Source organism: Mustelus asterias, chromosome 23 (genome assembly GCF_964213995.1).
Source record: "Mustelus asterias chromosome 23, sMusAst1.hap1.1, whole genome shotgun sequence".
NCBI classification, from domain to species: Eukaryota; Metazoa; Chordata; class Chondrichthyes; order Carcharhiniformes; family Triakidae; genus Mustelus; species Mustelus asterias.
In genome coordinates, this window is record NC_135823.1 from 56,077,583 (window position 1) to 56,093,117 (window position 15,535).

A 15,535-nucleotide genomic window follows, 5' to 3' on the forward strand; every position below is an offset into this window, starting at 1 on the left:
TGAGGAGTTCCCCTGGCGTGTTGGCCAATATTTATCTCTCAATCAACATCAGATTATCTGGTCATTGTCCCATTACTGTTTGCAGGAGCTTGCTATGCGCAAATTGGGTGCAGTGTTTTCCACTTTACAACTGCAACTGCACTTCAAATGTACCTCAAAGCGTTTGGGACATCTCATGGCTGCGAAAGGCGCAATATCAAGAAAGAATTACTTCACAGAATCAGATCACAGAATTGTTACAGCACAGAAGGAGGCCATTCGGCCCATCATGATTACACTGGCTCTCCAAATGAGCATCATGACTTAGTGTCATTCCCCTGCCTCTTTCCCTGTACCCCTGCACATTGTTTCTATTCAAATAATCATGGAACACACCCCAACCACACTTCAAGGCAGTGCATTGCAGACCTGAACAACGGAAGAAGTTTATTCTCAAGTCATGTTTGCTTCTTTTGTAAATCACTTTTAGATCTGTGCCCACTCATTCTTGTTCCTTCTATGAGAGAGAACAGTTTCTCCCAATCTACTCTGTCCTTATATTGCTCCAGTGACAGTTCAGGATCTCAGGACATTTTCAGTCAATGAAGGGCTGTTGAAGTGTAGTCAGTGATGTAATGTAGGAAATTTGGCAGCCAAGCTTTGCACAGCAAGATCCCAGAAACAGCCATCTGATAATTTATCGAATGCAATTTCTCCCTTTTCTTTACTGACTATTTCACAACGCCTATAATGATATAAGTGAGACATCACAAGCCCTTGTTTCCGTCTGCAGCTTTTCTCACATGCAGAGTTAAAAGGTTGTGAAATGTGCAACCGGTATTCATGGGCGGCACAGTGGCACAATGGTTAGCACTGCTACCTCACAGTGCCAAGGGACCAGGGTTCAATTCCCGGCTTGGGTCACTGTCTGTGTAGAGTCTACATGTTCTCCCTGTGGATTTCCTCCGCGTGCTCCGGTTTCCTCCCACAGTCCAAAAGACGTGCTGGTTATGTGCATTGGCCGTGCTAAATTCTCCCTCAGTGTACCCGAACAGGCACCGGAGTGTGGCGACTAGGGGATTTTCACAGTAACTTCATTGCAGTTTTAATGTAAGCCTACTTGTAACACAAATAATGACATAAGAGGGAATTGATCCTAGAAAGGGTGAATAAAGGCATTCATAGGAACAGGGTGGATGTGTGGGATTAAGATTGCCCAACTGGAGGGTACAAATGCTTCACAACTAGGGTGGGTTGATAAACAACAACTTGGATTTATTTACCTCCTTTAACATAGTCAATCATTCCGAGACATTTCATGGGGATGAAATGAGAGAGGAATCGACACTTTTTCTTATTCATTCGTGGGGCATGGGCGTCGCTGGCTGGGCCAGCATTTATTGCCCAGCCCTAGTTGCCCTTGAACTGAGTGACTTGCTAGGCCATTTCAGAGGGCAGCAACCACATTGCTGTGGCCCTGGTGTCAGATGTAGGGCAGAGCAGGCAAGAATGGCAGATTTCCTTCCCTAAAGGACATCAGTGAACCAGATGCGTTTTTCCGACAGTGGTTTCATGGTCATCAGTAGATTCTTAATTCCAGATATTTTTTATTGAATTCAAATTCCACCATCTGCCGTGGTGGGATTCAAACCTTTAATTCAAACACTAGCTGAGTTTCTGGATTAATAATCTAGAGATAATAGCCCTTGGTCCTCGCCTCCCTTAATTCCATCGGTCAACAGTTGGAAGAGGCAATATTTTTGCAGATTCAACTGCAATATAGCTTGCATCTATATAGGGCCTTGAACATGGTAAAAGGTCTCAGGGAGGTTCACAGAAGTGCCAGGGAACAAGGTTTGGCATGACCATATGTAAAGAGGAGCTTGGTCATGGCAGTATATGGGGGAGCACGGGGGCAGGGTGATTAGCATTGCTGCCTGCCAGCGCTAGAGACCCGGGTTTGATTCCGGCCTCGGGTGACTGTCTGTGTGGAGTTTGCATGTTCTCCCCTTTTGTGCGTGGGTTTCCTCCCACACTCTAGAGATGTGCGCGTTAGGTGGATTGGCCATGTTAAGTTGTCCCTTAGTGTTAGGGGGATTGGCAGGGTAAATACGTGGGGTTACAGGGATAGGGCCTGGGTGGCATTGTAGTCCGTACAGGCTTGACGGACCTCCTTCTGCACTGTAGGGATTCTATGATTTTATTGTGAGTCTTAAAAGGAGAGAGAGAGAGAGATAGAGAGATAGAGAGAGAGACACACACACACATTTAAGGAGCAAATACCAGAGCTTGTAGCTATAGATCAGCAAAGAAGTGGCCCCGCTGGCTTTTATCCACGTTGTAATTCCACTGTGATTGTCAAAGGTCTAAAGGCATGAAATCACAACAGCAAGCCCCACAGTACTAAAGTGTGGCAGAAATCCATGGATCATTTAAGTTGAAATGGACTAATGCTTCCCAAACCTTTATTTCAGTGTGACCCTATTTTAATATCCAAGCCTTAGTGTGATTCCCCCCAGAGTGACAATTTGGGAGGGAGCAGGGGGTATGAGAGTAGGGGTGGTGGTGGTGGTGGTGGGGGCGGGTAGTTGTCAGGATTAGCTTCAGCTGCTGAGGAGGATAGATGGAGTGAAACTGAAGCAATGTCAAAATTGCGAGGTTTTGGTTTGAAAGGTCTACCTTCACATGGGTTTTTTTACGGTAGCGATCAGAACACAAAGGTCTGTCCGTTAGGCCATGCCCACCATTAGAAAAACACACACGAATTTAAAGGACCTGCACAGTTAGTTAGCACTCAGACCAAGCTCTGACAGCACTCAGTGGTATCTTGGAGCTTGTGACGCCAAAATCACATCTTGCTTGGGGAGGTTTGCTCCGATTTCCTCCCACAGTCCCAAGATGTGCGGGTTAAGGTTGATTGGCCATTGCTAAATTGCCCTTTAGTGTCAGGGAGATTAGCAGAGTAAATACATGGGGAGACGGAATGGGGCATATGAGGAACGGTTGAGGACTCTGGATCTGTACTCATTGGAGTTTAGAAGGATGAGGGGGGATCTTATTGAAACTTACAGGATACTGCGAGGCCTGGATAGAGTGGACATGGAGAGGATGTTCCACTAGTAGGAAAAACTAGAACCAGAGGGCACAACCTCAGGCTAAAGGAACGATCCTTAAAAACAGAGATGAGGAGGAATTTCTTCAGCCAGAGAGTGGTGAATCTGTGGAACTCTTTGCTGCAGAAGGCTGTGGAGGGCAGGTCATTGAGTGTCTTTAAAACAGAGATAGATAGGTTCTTGATTAATAAGGGGATCAGGGGTTATGAGGAAAAGGCAGGAGAATGGGGATGAGAAAAGAAATCAGCCATGATTGAATGGCGGAGCAGTCTCGATGGGCCAAGTGGCCTAATTCTGATCCTATGTCTTATGGTCTTATTGGTGGGATTGTGGTCGGTGTAGGCTCAATGGGCCGAATGGCCTATTTCATAGAAATCATAGAAATCATATTTCATAGAAATCATAGAAATCTATTTCTGCAGTGTAGGGATTCTATTCTATGATGTTGTGCCTTTTCATCTACTACGGAATGTTGATTCACAGGACTTGGCGCTGCTGCAGTTGGCATTTTGTATCTTACCATTTCGAGAAACTAAAAAAGTGAGGTGATTTTTGTTCATCATCCCAATTTGCAAAACAATTGCATGTTTTGACAATACATCATTACAGTAAGTTGATACCAGAAGACAATTGCGCTGTACCATACTGTGACACGGTTTGGCAGCATCATAGAAATGTACTGCAGAGAAGGGGAACAATTAGATCCGTTTTGTCTCTTTATCACCCAAAAGAGGGCGAGTCAGCCTAATCTTTCTTTCCATCTCTTGGTCATACTGATTATGGCAATTCAAGTGCATGTCCAAGCAATTTTTAAATGTGTTGAGGGTTCCTGTCTCTTCCATCTTTTCACACAGAAGGTCCCGCTGGAGGCAGGTTGCCTCACATCCTTTAAAAAGGACCTGAGTGACCATTACATTCAAGGCCAGGTGCTGGCAAGTGGGATTAGGTGGGCAGGCCAGGACCTTTCATGCATCGGTGCAGACTCGATGGGCCGAAGGGCCTCTTCTGCACTGCAGTATTCTGTGATTCTGTCCCAGATGCCCACCATTCTCTGGGTGATAAACATTTGTCCTTGATTCCCTTCAATTTTTAAAAAATCATTCATGGGACATGGGTGTCGCTGGCTAGCCCAGCATTTATTGCCTATCCCTAGTTGCCCAAGGGCAGTTTACAGTCAACCACATTGCTGTGGCTCTGGAGTCACATGTAGGCCAGATCAGGTAAGGACAACAGATTTCCTTCCCTAAAGGACATTAGTGAACCAGATGGAATTTTCTGACAATCGACAATAGTTTCATGGTCATCAGTAGATTCTTAATTCCAAATTGTAACTTAAATTCCACCATCTGCCATGACGGGATTTGAACCCGGGTCCCCAGAACATTAGCTGAGTTTCTGGATTAATAGTCTAGCGGTAATACCACTAGGCTATCGCCTGCCCAAAATTCTTCTATGACCTATGACTGCTGGTTAATAAGACCCAAGACCCTTCCAACAAAACAGCAATTTCTCAAAAGCTTTGCTCCCAAAGCTTTATGGTCATTTATGAAGGCCCCTACCTAAATATTTTCTTCCCTTCTTTCCTGAAAGCATTTCACTTTTCTGTCTGCAGAGCCATTGACAGGCCACTCTGCCAAGCAACCAAACAGTAGCTTATATAATCATATGGGAGGTGGAGGAAGGCAAGGTTAGGTGTAACCAGAAGCTGTGCTGCCATGGTGTTGCACACACCACACAGCGCAACAAATTTAATAAAGAAAGTGTTTTCAGAATCTAGATGGTGCTGACTAAGCCATCATTTTATTGCCAATGCTCAGTTACCGCAACATTTTTCTCCAACTCAAGTACTTTCCTATCCCACTTCAGAGGGCAAGGAAGAGTCAACCATTGAGGTGAAAGCAAAATACTGCGGATGCTGGAATCTTGAAACAAAAACAGAAAATGCTGGAAAATCTCAGCAGGCCTGACAGCATCTGCGTAAAGAGAATAGAGCCAACATTTCAAGTCTGGATGGCCTTTCGATGAGTCATCCAGACTCAAAATGTCTGGAAGCATAGTGAAGGACATGCCCTGTCAACATCAAAGATGATGAAGTGGAAATTGTCGAGAGCTTCAAGTTTCTAGATGTTCAGATCACCAACAATCTGTCCTGGTCCCTCCATGCCAAAGCTATAGTTAAGAAAGTCCACCAATGCCTCTACTTTCTCCAAAGTCTCCGAAATTCGGCATTCCCACTATAACTCTCACCAATTTTTACAGATGCACCATGGAAAGCATCCTTTCCGGATGTATCACAGCTTGATATGGCTCCTGCTCTGACCAAGACCGCAAGAAACTACAAAGGGTTGTGAATGTAACTCAGTCCATCGCGCAAATCTGCCTCCCATCCATTGACACCATCTACACTTCCAGCTGCCTCGGAAAAGCAGCCAGCATAACCAAGGACCCACACACCCGGGACATACTCTCTTCCACCTTCTTCTATTGGGAAAAAGGTACAGAAGTCTGAAAACACATACCAACCGACTCAAGAATAGCTTCTTCCCTGCTGCCATCAGATTTTTGAATGGTCCTATCACATATTAAGCTGATCTTTCTCCTCACCCTATCGCTAACTGCAACATATATTCTGCACCCTCTCTTTTCCTTCTCTCCCATGTACTCTATGAAAGGTATGTTTTGTCTGTATTGCGCGCAAGAAACAATACTTTTCACTGTATACTAATCCATGTGACAATAATAAATCAATTCAATCCAATTTTATTTTATTCTGTTGTGTTCTATTCTATTCTCTCTCCACAGATGCTGTCAGACCTGCTGAGATTTTCCAGCATTTTCTGCTTTTGTTGTGTAAGAATCAATCACTTTGGGGTTGAATTGTACAGGGCACCAGATTCCTTGCCCCTTGTGGTGGGGTAGTCTGCCAAGGGGAAAACCGACTGCCTCACAACTGTTCAACGACTAATTGTCCGTTAATAGGCTAGAGACGGAACTGCCACCCTTCTAGATCAGAAAGTTCCACCTCAGAGGACTGCCAGAAAATCAGCGGCCGGCAGCTCTTCAGCGCCACCAGGAGCCGTGGCCATTGACGATCCTGCACTCGAATATGTGAGGAGGTGAGCTGTGTGAGATCCAACCCACCAGGTAAGTCAGGGGTCTCCCCCTCCCCTCCACAGGGAGGAGAGCTGGCAGGAGCTGTCAAAGGGACTGCAGGGCTGGGATCCGAGAGGCCTTAGAGGATGGGGAACATAAGTGGGTAAAACCTGGGGGGGTGGCTCTCTGATGGTAAGGAAGAAATGCCAGCCCACCCGCCGCCACCTGCTGGGTTGGGCACTTGGCATTGACCTCACTAGCTGTCGTTTAAATCGCAATGTATTCCTGAGATTCATTGTTCTGACAACCATAACTTGCATTTATATATCAAAAGATACACAGGTTAGGTGGATTGACTATATTAAGCTGCCCCTTAATGTCCAAAGATGCGTACGTTCGGGGGGATTATCATAGAAACTCTACAATGAAGAAGGAGACCAATCGGCCCATCGAGCCGGCACCGACAACAATCCCAACCAGGCCATATCCCCGTAATCCCACGTATTTGCCCTGCTAATCCCCCTGACATTAGAGGGCAGTTAGCCATGGTAAAATGCATGGGGTTACGGGGATAGGGTAGAGGGAAGGGCCTGGGTGGGATGCTCCTTGAGAGAGTCAGTGCAGACTTGATGGGTCGGATGGCCTCTTTCTGCACTGTTGGGATTCTATGGTTCTATGACATAGCACCTATAACATAGTAAAATGTCCCAAAACATTTCACAGGTGGGAGTTTTAAACTAAATTTGACAAGAAGTCATCTAAGCACATAGTAACACAGGTGACCAAAGAGAGAGGTTATAAGGAGCATCTTAGAGGAGGAAAGAGGGGTAGAGAGGCAGAGAAGTTCAGGCAAGGAATTCCACGGCTTGAGGCCCAGGCAGCTGGAGATAAGGCTAACATTTTGTGGAGTGTTTCAAGTTGAGGATTTGCAAAAGGGACAGAATTTTTGGAGCACCAAGGCCTTGGAAGGTTTGATGAACCATCATCTCAAGGAATACCGCACCACCATCACAGCAATCGTTATGAGCGGTAAGCTGTAAGAGTGTGCTACTCAGTCAACGAATCCAGAAAGCTGAGAGGCGGGAACCCAGCATTGGTGGGAATCCCTGAGTTCCCCTCAGGGCTCACCTTGGAAAACTAGGCCCGACAGGGGTCACGCAGAGGTAAAAGGGGGAGTCAATTCGCAGAGGTCCTCAATGCTATCAGGGTGCTGAAAATATGGCAGAAAGTAATGAAGCAATATGTGTGTGAACTTTCCGTACAACGATAAGTCAGTGATTAGCTATTTTTAAAGGGACATGATGTCCTCTCTTGAAAGGCTTCCCATGCAACAAACTGTTGGATCTTTCTAGAAGACAATCGCAGACATTCTTCATAAATGGACAGTGGAGCAGCGCATCTCCCCACTTTGATAGCGTCTTATTCCGGCAATAATGCTTCCAATTGATTCCATCATTCTTAATCAGAATGTGCTTTATTCACGTGAAGCTAAATTATATCAAAAGACCCCCACAAATTCTCATGAGATGCTCTCGGCCTTCTGTGCAATCTTTGAATCATTAAGTCAAGCAATATATAAAGTTAAAAGATAGGTTTGAGTGAAGCAAATCTGGAACTGAAGACAATTCCATTACCTCTCAAGTTTGCAATTAAGTGACACTTAAACGCCGAAATAATTTCCACTCTGCCTTGCTTGTAAGAAAGAGGGAGGCACTTGTATCTGTCCTTGCAACTGGACAGAATAGAAGAGACATCTTTCCTTCATCCCAGACATCCCTTCTGAAATTCCTGTCATTACTACATAATGCAGTTTACCAACTCTCTTCCTTTACAATGCTGGGTAATTTTAGAATTGCAATCTATCATTGAATGAGTCTCTCAGCAAAATGCTCTTTAATTACCAGATCTGCAGCATCCGTTGCTTTGTAATCAACGCGCACTTGTCAGCCCCATCAATCAAGGGGTTAAATCTAAAATAGCACTAGCCACGGCCTAGTTTTTTTTATATTACAAGCTAGCGAGCATCCAACACCTCTGGCAGTGAGTGAGGAAGGCTCGGGGTCTGCAAGCTAAGGGGGTTGAATCAGCTGTCAACACACACACACACTGCTCTGGCATGGAGTAACTCCACTTGTCACAATGCAATTCCACTCCCCCCTGCCCCCCCAAGTCTCCCCTTTCAAACACATCAGACCAGCACAACCAGATTTAGCAACCATTGCGTCCAGCGCACACACAAGCTAGCTCTTGGGGAGGTGAGGCTTTCAGCTATTCCCCCAACGCCCCCCCCCCCCCCCAAAACCCCCACCTTCTTAAAACATTTTAAAACCACCGACCTGATTCAGGGGGTTGGCCACTTCTTACTGTTACAGGAATAACCAACCAGCTTCTCAAACACCACCCCCCCCCCCCCACCGCTTTCTAGATCCCCCTGTATAGCCCGCGAGAAACAATACTTTTCGCTGTAGACTAATACATGTGGCAATAATAAATCAAATCAAATCAAAATCAATTCTACACGGCTCCCCTATATCGCAGCTGAGGTTTCGCCACAATCCATCTGCAATCTCCTCTGCCCCATTGAGAATTTACAGTAAGACATTTAAAAGGTGGGAGTTGCATACTCCAGTGTTGGCCATATCTCTGGGGCAGCCCACAACATACACTGTGAAAGCTGCTGCTTACTACACCTGGAGGGGGTGGGGGGAGACACAATAAGCATCGGATTGTATTGTGAAGTGATGCATACGAGCCCCAACCAGTTTGTGTGTGAGAGAGAGAGAGAGGGGGAGAGAAAACACCGTCCAGGCTAATGCTACATTACCACCGATTGCTCTGTTTTAAACATTTATAGACAAGAGAACCCAGACTGATAAACAAGGCTAAACTCCCTCCTCTCCCCCCCACACACACACACAGCAAAGAACAACAACAAGAACAGGGCATTCGCCAACACAGGGCACATTCAGACAGACCAAAAAAAAAATGCAATCGATGCGAATGCTATATACTCACTGGCTTTGCCTTGCTTCGGCCGCTGCAATAGCTTCTGCACTGCAGGTACATCTTCGGTTTTGACAGCTTGCAGTAATTCCTGATCTTTCCCCATGGCTTGTTTGGTGTGGTGTATGTTGGAGGTAGGGCAGGGGAGGGGGGGGGGTTGGGTGGGGTAAATGTTGTTTTATATCCGATGCATCCTCGGGAGGTGAGCAGAGACAGAGGGAATGTCAGTTGCCACAGAGGAGGAAGAGCTGCCGATAGGTCAATGACATAGCATCAAACACCTCGCCTCTTGTGTTTGACAAACCACCTCCCCCCCCCCTCCACCCCCCCCGGTCTTTAAAACAGGGGGGGTGACACTGCAGCCTCCTTTCCTGTCTTTCTGGGGGGGTGGTGGTGAGTGGGGAAAGCTCTAGGTAAACGCCAGCCTCCCCGTTTGCTTCTCTCTTCAATCCGCATTCAGCCCCATCGCTGCCTGTGTGTGCCTGTGTGTAATGTATATTTCCCTTCCCTCTTTGCAGGCGCTGCCTCACTCTCTCACCAAGAGCTGCTGAGATCCACTCTCAGCGCTCCCACTCTGCCGCATGGCGGAGGGAGATTGTACAATGCTCCCAACTATCACATCCCTCTCATACCAAATAGGACCAGAGCCTGGGACAAGGCATGTTTATTTCTGACACACAATAAAAAGGCTCTTAAAGGAAAAGAGGGAGTCAGAAAAAATAAACCCCCCTGCAAAATCCATGACTTCTAATCATTTTCAACACTATTTTACTTTCCAATATCTCCACAATCCTCCGCTCCATTGCAAAATGACTATATCAGATCATTTTTGCTCCATAGACAAGAATTAAACAGGTGAAGTTGTCAATTAAAATATCATTACAACATTTTTTTCGAACTGTAATCTACAGAAATACAGTGGTTGTTAAATCAAATTGGGAGCGATTGCAGACAGGGAACTGTTCCAATTGTAGCATCTTGATATACAATGTTCAATATATATTATATATTATTCGGTGGCACCGTGGTTAGCACTGCTGCCTCACAGTGCCAGGGACATGGGTTTGATTCCAGCCTTGGGTCTGTGCGGAGACCGCACGTTCTTCTTGTGTCTACGGGGTTCCCTCCGGGTGCTCCGGTTTCCTCCCACAGTCTGAAAGACGTGCTGGTTAGGTGGCTAAATTCTCCCTCAGTGTACCCGAACAGGCGCCGGAGTGGGGCGACTCGGGGATTTTCACAATAACTTCATTGCGGTGTCAATGTAAGCCTACTTGTTACACTAATACATAAACTTTAAACTTTAATTGTGCAGCCATCTCTATTTGAATAAAAGGATGGTTTGATGTACTCATCATTGGTCATGCTAAATTCCCCCTCAGTGTATCTGAACAGGCGCCAGAGTGTGGCGACTGGGGAATTTCCACAGTAACTTCATTGCAGTATTAATGTAAGTCTACTTGTGACACTAATAAATGAACTTTAAAACTTTAAACTTTATATATATATATCCATTGCAGAATAATGCAGTGTTGCTACCTGTCACTATCTGCCAATGCTAATGCTGTTATTCAGTGCTGAACCTGCCATCAAAATAAACCTTTTCGGTATTTTGCTTTTATTTTGCTATGCTTGGCATTAAATTACGTTGGAAATTCATGCCAACTTGAAATGACAGCAAGCCAGCATCTCCTGGGGTTTAATAAACTTGTGGACAGAGATGAGGCAAACTTGACTCCATCAATCATCCCATCCCGTCCCCACGTCGCCCACTTCATTACGCCTCTTCAATTATACTTAACACATGATTACATTTCAATTCCGTTTAACACACATGTCGTGGCTGTTTCTTTTTTCTAAACACTAGTTATTATTGAACGGTCTCGACAGCTTCCAGCACACTATTAGGAGCTGGCCAATCCATAACCGTGCATCACATCTGTGGTCTGGGATCAAGCGAGTCATTTTGGAAGTTAGCTCCCCACACCTGTCTGAAAGGCAGTGTCTTGTTTTCCATGGGTTATTTTTAAGCTGGGAGCAATGCTAATGATGTCCCTCTGACTCGGGGTCATGTTTGTGATCGGGGTTTGAACGTGCAGTGTGCTCAGAAAGGCAATTAACTGGGAGTGTTTTCTGGGAGTGACTGATGGGGCCCAAAGTGTCTGTAAGCTATCACATGTATGAACTGTTACTGAGACAAACACATGTAACTATCTGTGAGATTGCTAATTTGGGAAACTGTATAATGGATATATATAAATCAATGGATAATCTTCCACGTCTCAAGATTCAATGGGCTCAAAATTCGATTGTTTTGCAGCCATGTATTTCAGCGCTATTTTGGAACTGAAATGTTGGCCAAGCCACATTTCTGGTGCTACTTTTTTTCATTCAATCGTGGGACATGGGCATCACTAGCTGGCCAGCATTTATTGTCCATCCTTAGTTGCCCGTGGAGGGCAGTTGAGGGTCAACCAATTTGCTGTAGCTCTGAAGCCACATGTAGGCCAGACCAAGTAAGGACAGCAGATCTCCTTCCCTAAAGGACCTTAGTGAACCAGATGGGATTTTCCGACAATCCACAATGGTCATCAGTAGATTCTTAATTCCAGATATTTTTTACTGAATTCAAATTCCACCATCTGCCAAGGTGGGATTTGAACCCAGGTCCCCAGAATGTTAGCTGAGTTTCTGGATTAATAGTCCAGCGATAATACCACTAGGCCATCGGTTCCCCTCATTTATGGGATGTGTGGGCTCAGCCAGTATTTATTCCCTGTCCCTAGTTGCCCTTGAGGAGGTGATGGTGAGCTGCCTTCTTGAACTGCTGCAATCCCTAATATGTAGGGGTGCCCAGTTCTGGCGCAGGCTGCAAAGTATGGGACATTTTTATGGGGGCAATAGCATGGCTAGTGGGGTCTTGCACAACAAGAATGGAATTTACTGCCTTCCTCTGGGGTGAGTTTGGAGGCGAGGGTCATTTAATTGGGCTAGAGGGTACGGGGGGGAACATTGCCAGCTACCCTACTCTGCCCTGGTTAAGTTTAATTAATGCCCACTGAAGAGCTTCATCCCACCCCTGTTAGTATTTGACCACTGGCGGGTGAACAGTTGCCATGCAGCAAGTATGAAAGGTAAAGGCAAAATACTGCGGATGCTGGAATCTGAAACAAAAACCGCTGTGGAGCGTCAACCTACGGTCCTCTCTCAGGGTGACAGTGTTTGTCCCTCCCAACACTGCCACTCTGCCAGTCCCCTCAGCCTTCAGCCGGTCATGCAGCACAGACTCCAGGCTCTGTGCAAGTCCCTGTGCCAGGCTGGAGCCCTAATCTTTCAGGCTCCTTGCCATGAACCACACACCTTCTGACCCATCGATGCATCAAGCTTTTCACCAAGCCTTCTTCTGTAGGCCGCTCCACCACCTCAAGGACTGCAGCGTGTTCAAGAAAGCCGTTCATCACCACTTTCTCAAGGACAATTCAGGATGGGGAATAAATACTGGCCGAGCCCGCACATCCCGTAAATGAGGGAAGCTTATGGCCTCGTGGTATTATCGCTGGACTATTTATCCAGAAACTCAGTTAACATTCTGGGGACCCGGGTTCGAATCCTGCCACAGCAGATGGTGGAATTTGAATTCAATAAAAAACAGTCTGGAATTAAGATCCGACTGGCACCTGTGTTATCCTTGATCTTTGACCCCACTCATGCCCAATGTCTTGAGGAGGAAAGACAGGTCGTGAGGTGGCGCATGGTCGGAAGAAAATCTGAGTGTTTCATGGCTTGACAGCTGACGACACAGTGATAAAAGTCAGGGCTGCTCAAGGGCCTGAATTAGGGGAGTGTAGATATCTTTGAGGTTTGGAGGTGATGACAGGGAGGGGAGGTGAAGATATGGAGGGACTTGAAGACAGTGATGAGATTTTTAAAATTGAAGTTTGGCTGAACTTGGATAGAAACATAGAAACATAGAAGGTAGGAGCAGGAGGAGGCCATTTGGCCCTTCGAGCCTGCTCCACCATTCATCACGATCATGGCTGATCATCCAACTCAATAGCCTAATCCTGCTTTGTCCTCATAACGTTTGATCCCATTCGCCCCCAAGTGTTATATCTAGACACCTCTTGAATACATTCAATGTTTTGGCATCAATTACTTCCTGTGGTAATGAATTCCACAGGCTCACCACTCTTTGAGTGAAGAAATGTCTCCTCACCTCCATCCTAAACGGTCTACTCCGAATCCTCAGACTGTGACCCCTGGTTCTGGACTCCCCCCACCATTGGGAACATCCTACCCTGCCTAGTCCTGTTAGAATTTTATAAGTCACTGTGAGATTCCCCCCTCATTTATCTAAACACCAGCGAAAACAATCCTAACCTAGTCAATCTCATACATCAGTCCCCCCGTCCCTGGAATCAGACTGATAAACCTTTGCTGCACTCCCTCGAGAGCAAGAACATCCTTCCTCAGAAAGGAGATCTAAACTGATGTAAGCACCGTGATGACGTGAACGGGGTTACAACACATGTTAGGGCATTGAATTTTCAAGAATTCCTCTTTTCTCCTGAATGGAAGAGTTTCTTCAGAATATATTTTGTTTGTCCCAGTAGAGTGTAGGTGAGGAGTAATCATGCTCGGTGAAAGCCAACTGCAAGAGAGCTTTTAAAATAGTAATTACTAAATAGCGGTTACTAAATCCGGAGAACTATGATCAGTATTTACTAATAAGATTTACCAGCTCTGGTTCCTTTCAATTGACAGCATGATGTTTAATGATCCCTTGTGAAATTCACAGCTTTTACATTCAACTGAGAGTATTGATGGGAATAATTCACAACAGGAGCAGTCAAATGCGAAGTAGATGAAAGAACACCATGAGCTGAACCTGTTACTATCGAGGATGGGAATCACCTAACACTACGTTTCCATATCACATAATTGTATCGGAGGTTTTGTGGTGAAATGGGTAGCGTCCACCCGCCCCCACCCCAATCCCTCAAGCCAAAAGCTCTGGTTTGGAGTTCCACGGCACAGTGGCACAGTGGTTAGCACTGCAGCCTCACAGCGCGAGGAACCCGGGTTCGATTCCCGACTTGGGTCACTGTCTGTGTGGAGTCTGCATGTTCTCCCCATGTCTGCATGGGTTTCGTCCGGGTGCTCCGGTTTCCTTCCACAGCCTGAAGGACGTATTGGTTAGGTGCATTGGCCATGCTAAATGCTCTCTCATTGTACCTGAACCAGCACTGGAGTGTGGTAAGGGAATTTTCACAGTAATTTCATTGCAGTGTTAATGTAAGCCTACCTGTGACACGAATAAAATAAACTTTAAACACCTTGAAGGCCAAGGAAGGTGCATTCATAATGTGGCCAACAGGTTGAATATCAACCTGCAAACCCCTTCCAACACCCCCAATGGCAGGTGGGAAGAATCATAGAATCCTTACAGTACAGAAGAAGGCCATTCGGCCCATCTGATTTTACCGACCACAATCCCAGCCAGGCCGTACTCCTGCAACCCCATAGATTTACTCTGCTAATCCCCCTGATGCTAGGGTCAACTTAGCATGGCCAATTAACCTGGAAGAGAGCCCTCATCAGCCATACTTGATGTGGAGTGGCTCCCCTCAAACCATCAGACTTTGATGACAGGCTAGTGACCTTTTACAGGAAAAAACTTTGCTATGAGAATAGATGAAAGACTATCTTATGCGCCATTAGGTGTGGGAAGAGAAACTACTTTCTCAGGAGACTAAGAAAATTTGGCATGTCCACTACAACTCTCAACAAGTTCAACAGATGCACCATAGAAAGCATTCTTTCCAGTTGTATCACAGCTTGGTATGGCTCCTGCTCTGCCCAAGACCACAAGAAACTACAAAGGGTCGTGAAAGAACCCCAGTCCATCATTCAGACCCGCCTTCCATGCACTAACACCGTCTACACTTCCCACTGCCTCAGAAAAGCAGCCAGCATAATCAGGCACCCCGGACATTCTCTCTTCCACCTTCTTCCATCAGGAAAAAGATACAAAAGTCTGAGGACACTTACCAACCGAATCAAGAACAGCTTCTTCCCTGCTGCTGTCAGACTTTTGAATGGACCTACCTCACATTAAGTTGATCTTTCTCTGCACCCTAGCTATGATTATAATACTACATTCCGCACTCCTTCTCTATGAATGGTATGCTTTGTCTGCAGAGCGCCCAAAAAACAATACTTTTCACTGTATGTTAATATACGTGACAATAATAATAAATCAAATCAAAAGAACAATAAAGTTATCTGAGCCAGGGTGTTTGCCTAGGTTCGTTCCTTGGGGGAACGGCTGCTGCAAGGAATTTCCCGAA

General features: G+C 45.8%; 1 protein-coding gene across 1 annotated transcript in view; it reads right to left on the reverse strand.

Annotated features, from left to right (window-relative positions):
- The window catches only part of caskin1 (CASK interacting protein 1), a 711,340-nt gene extending 702,040 nt beyond the window's left edge, over positions 1-9,300 (reverse strand). Inside the window, exon 1 of the mRNA XM_078239889.1 lies at positions 9,201-9,300. Coding sequence (XP_078096015.1) covers positions 9,201-9,294 — 94 coding nt within the window. The 5' untranslated portion in view covers positions 9,295-9,300. The remainder of the gene's footprint in view (positions 1-9,200) is intronic.
- Between the last annotated feature and the right edge of the window lie 6,235 nt (positions 9,301-15,535).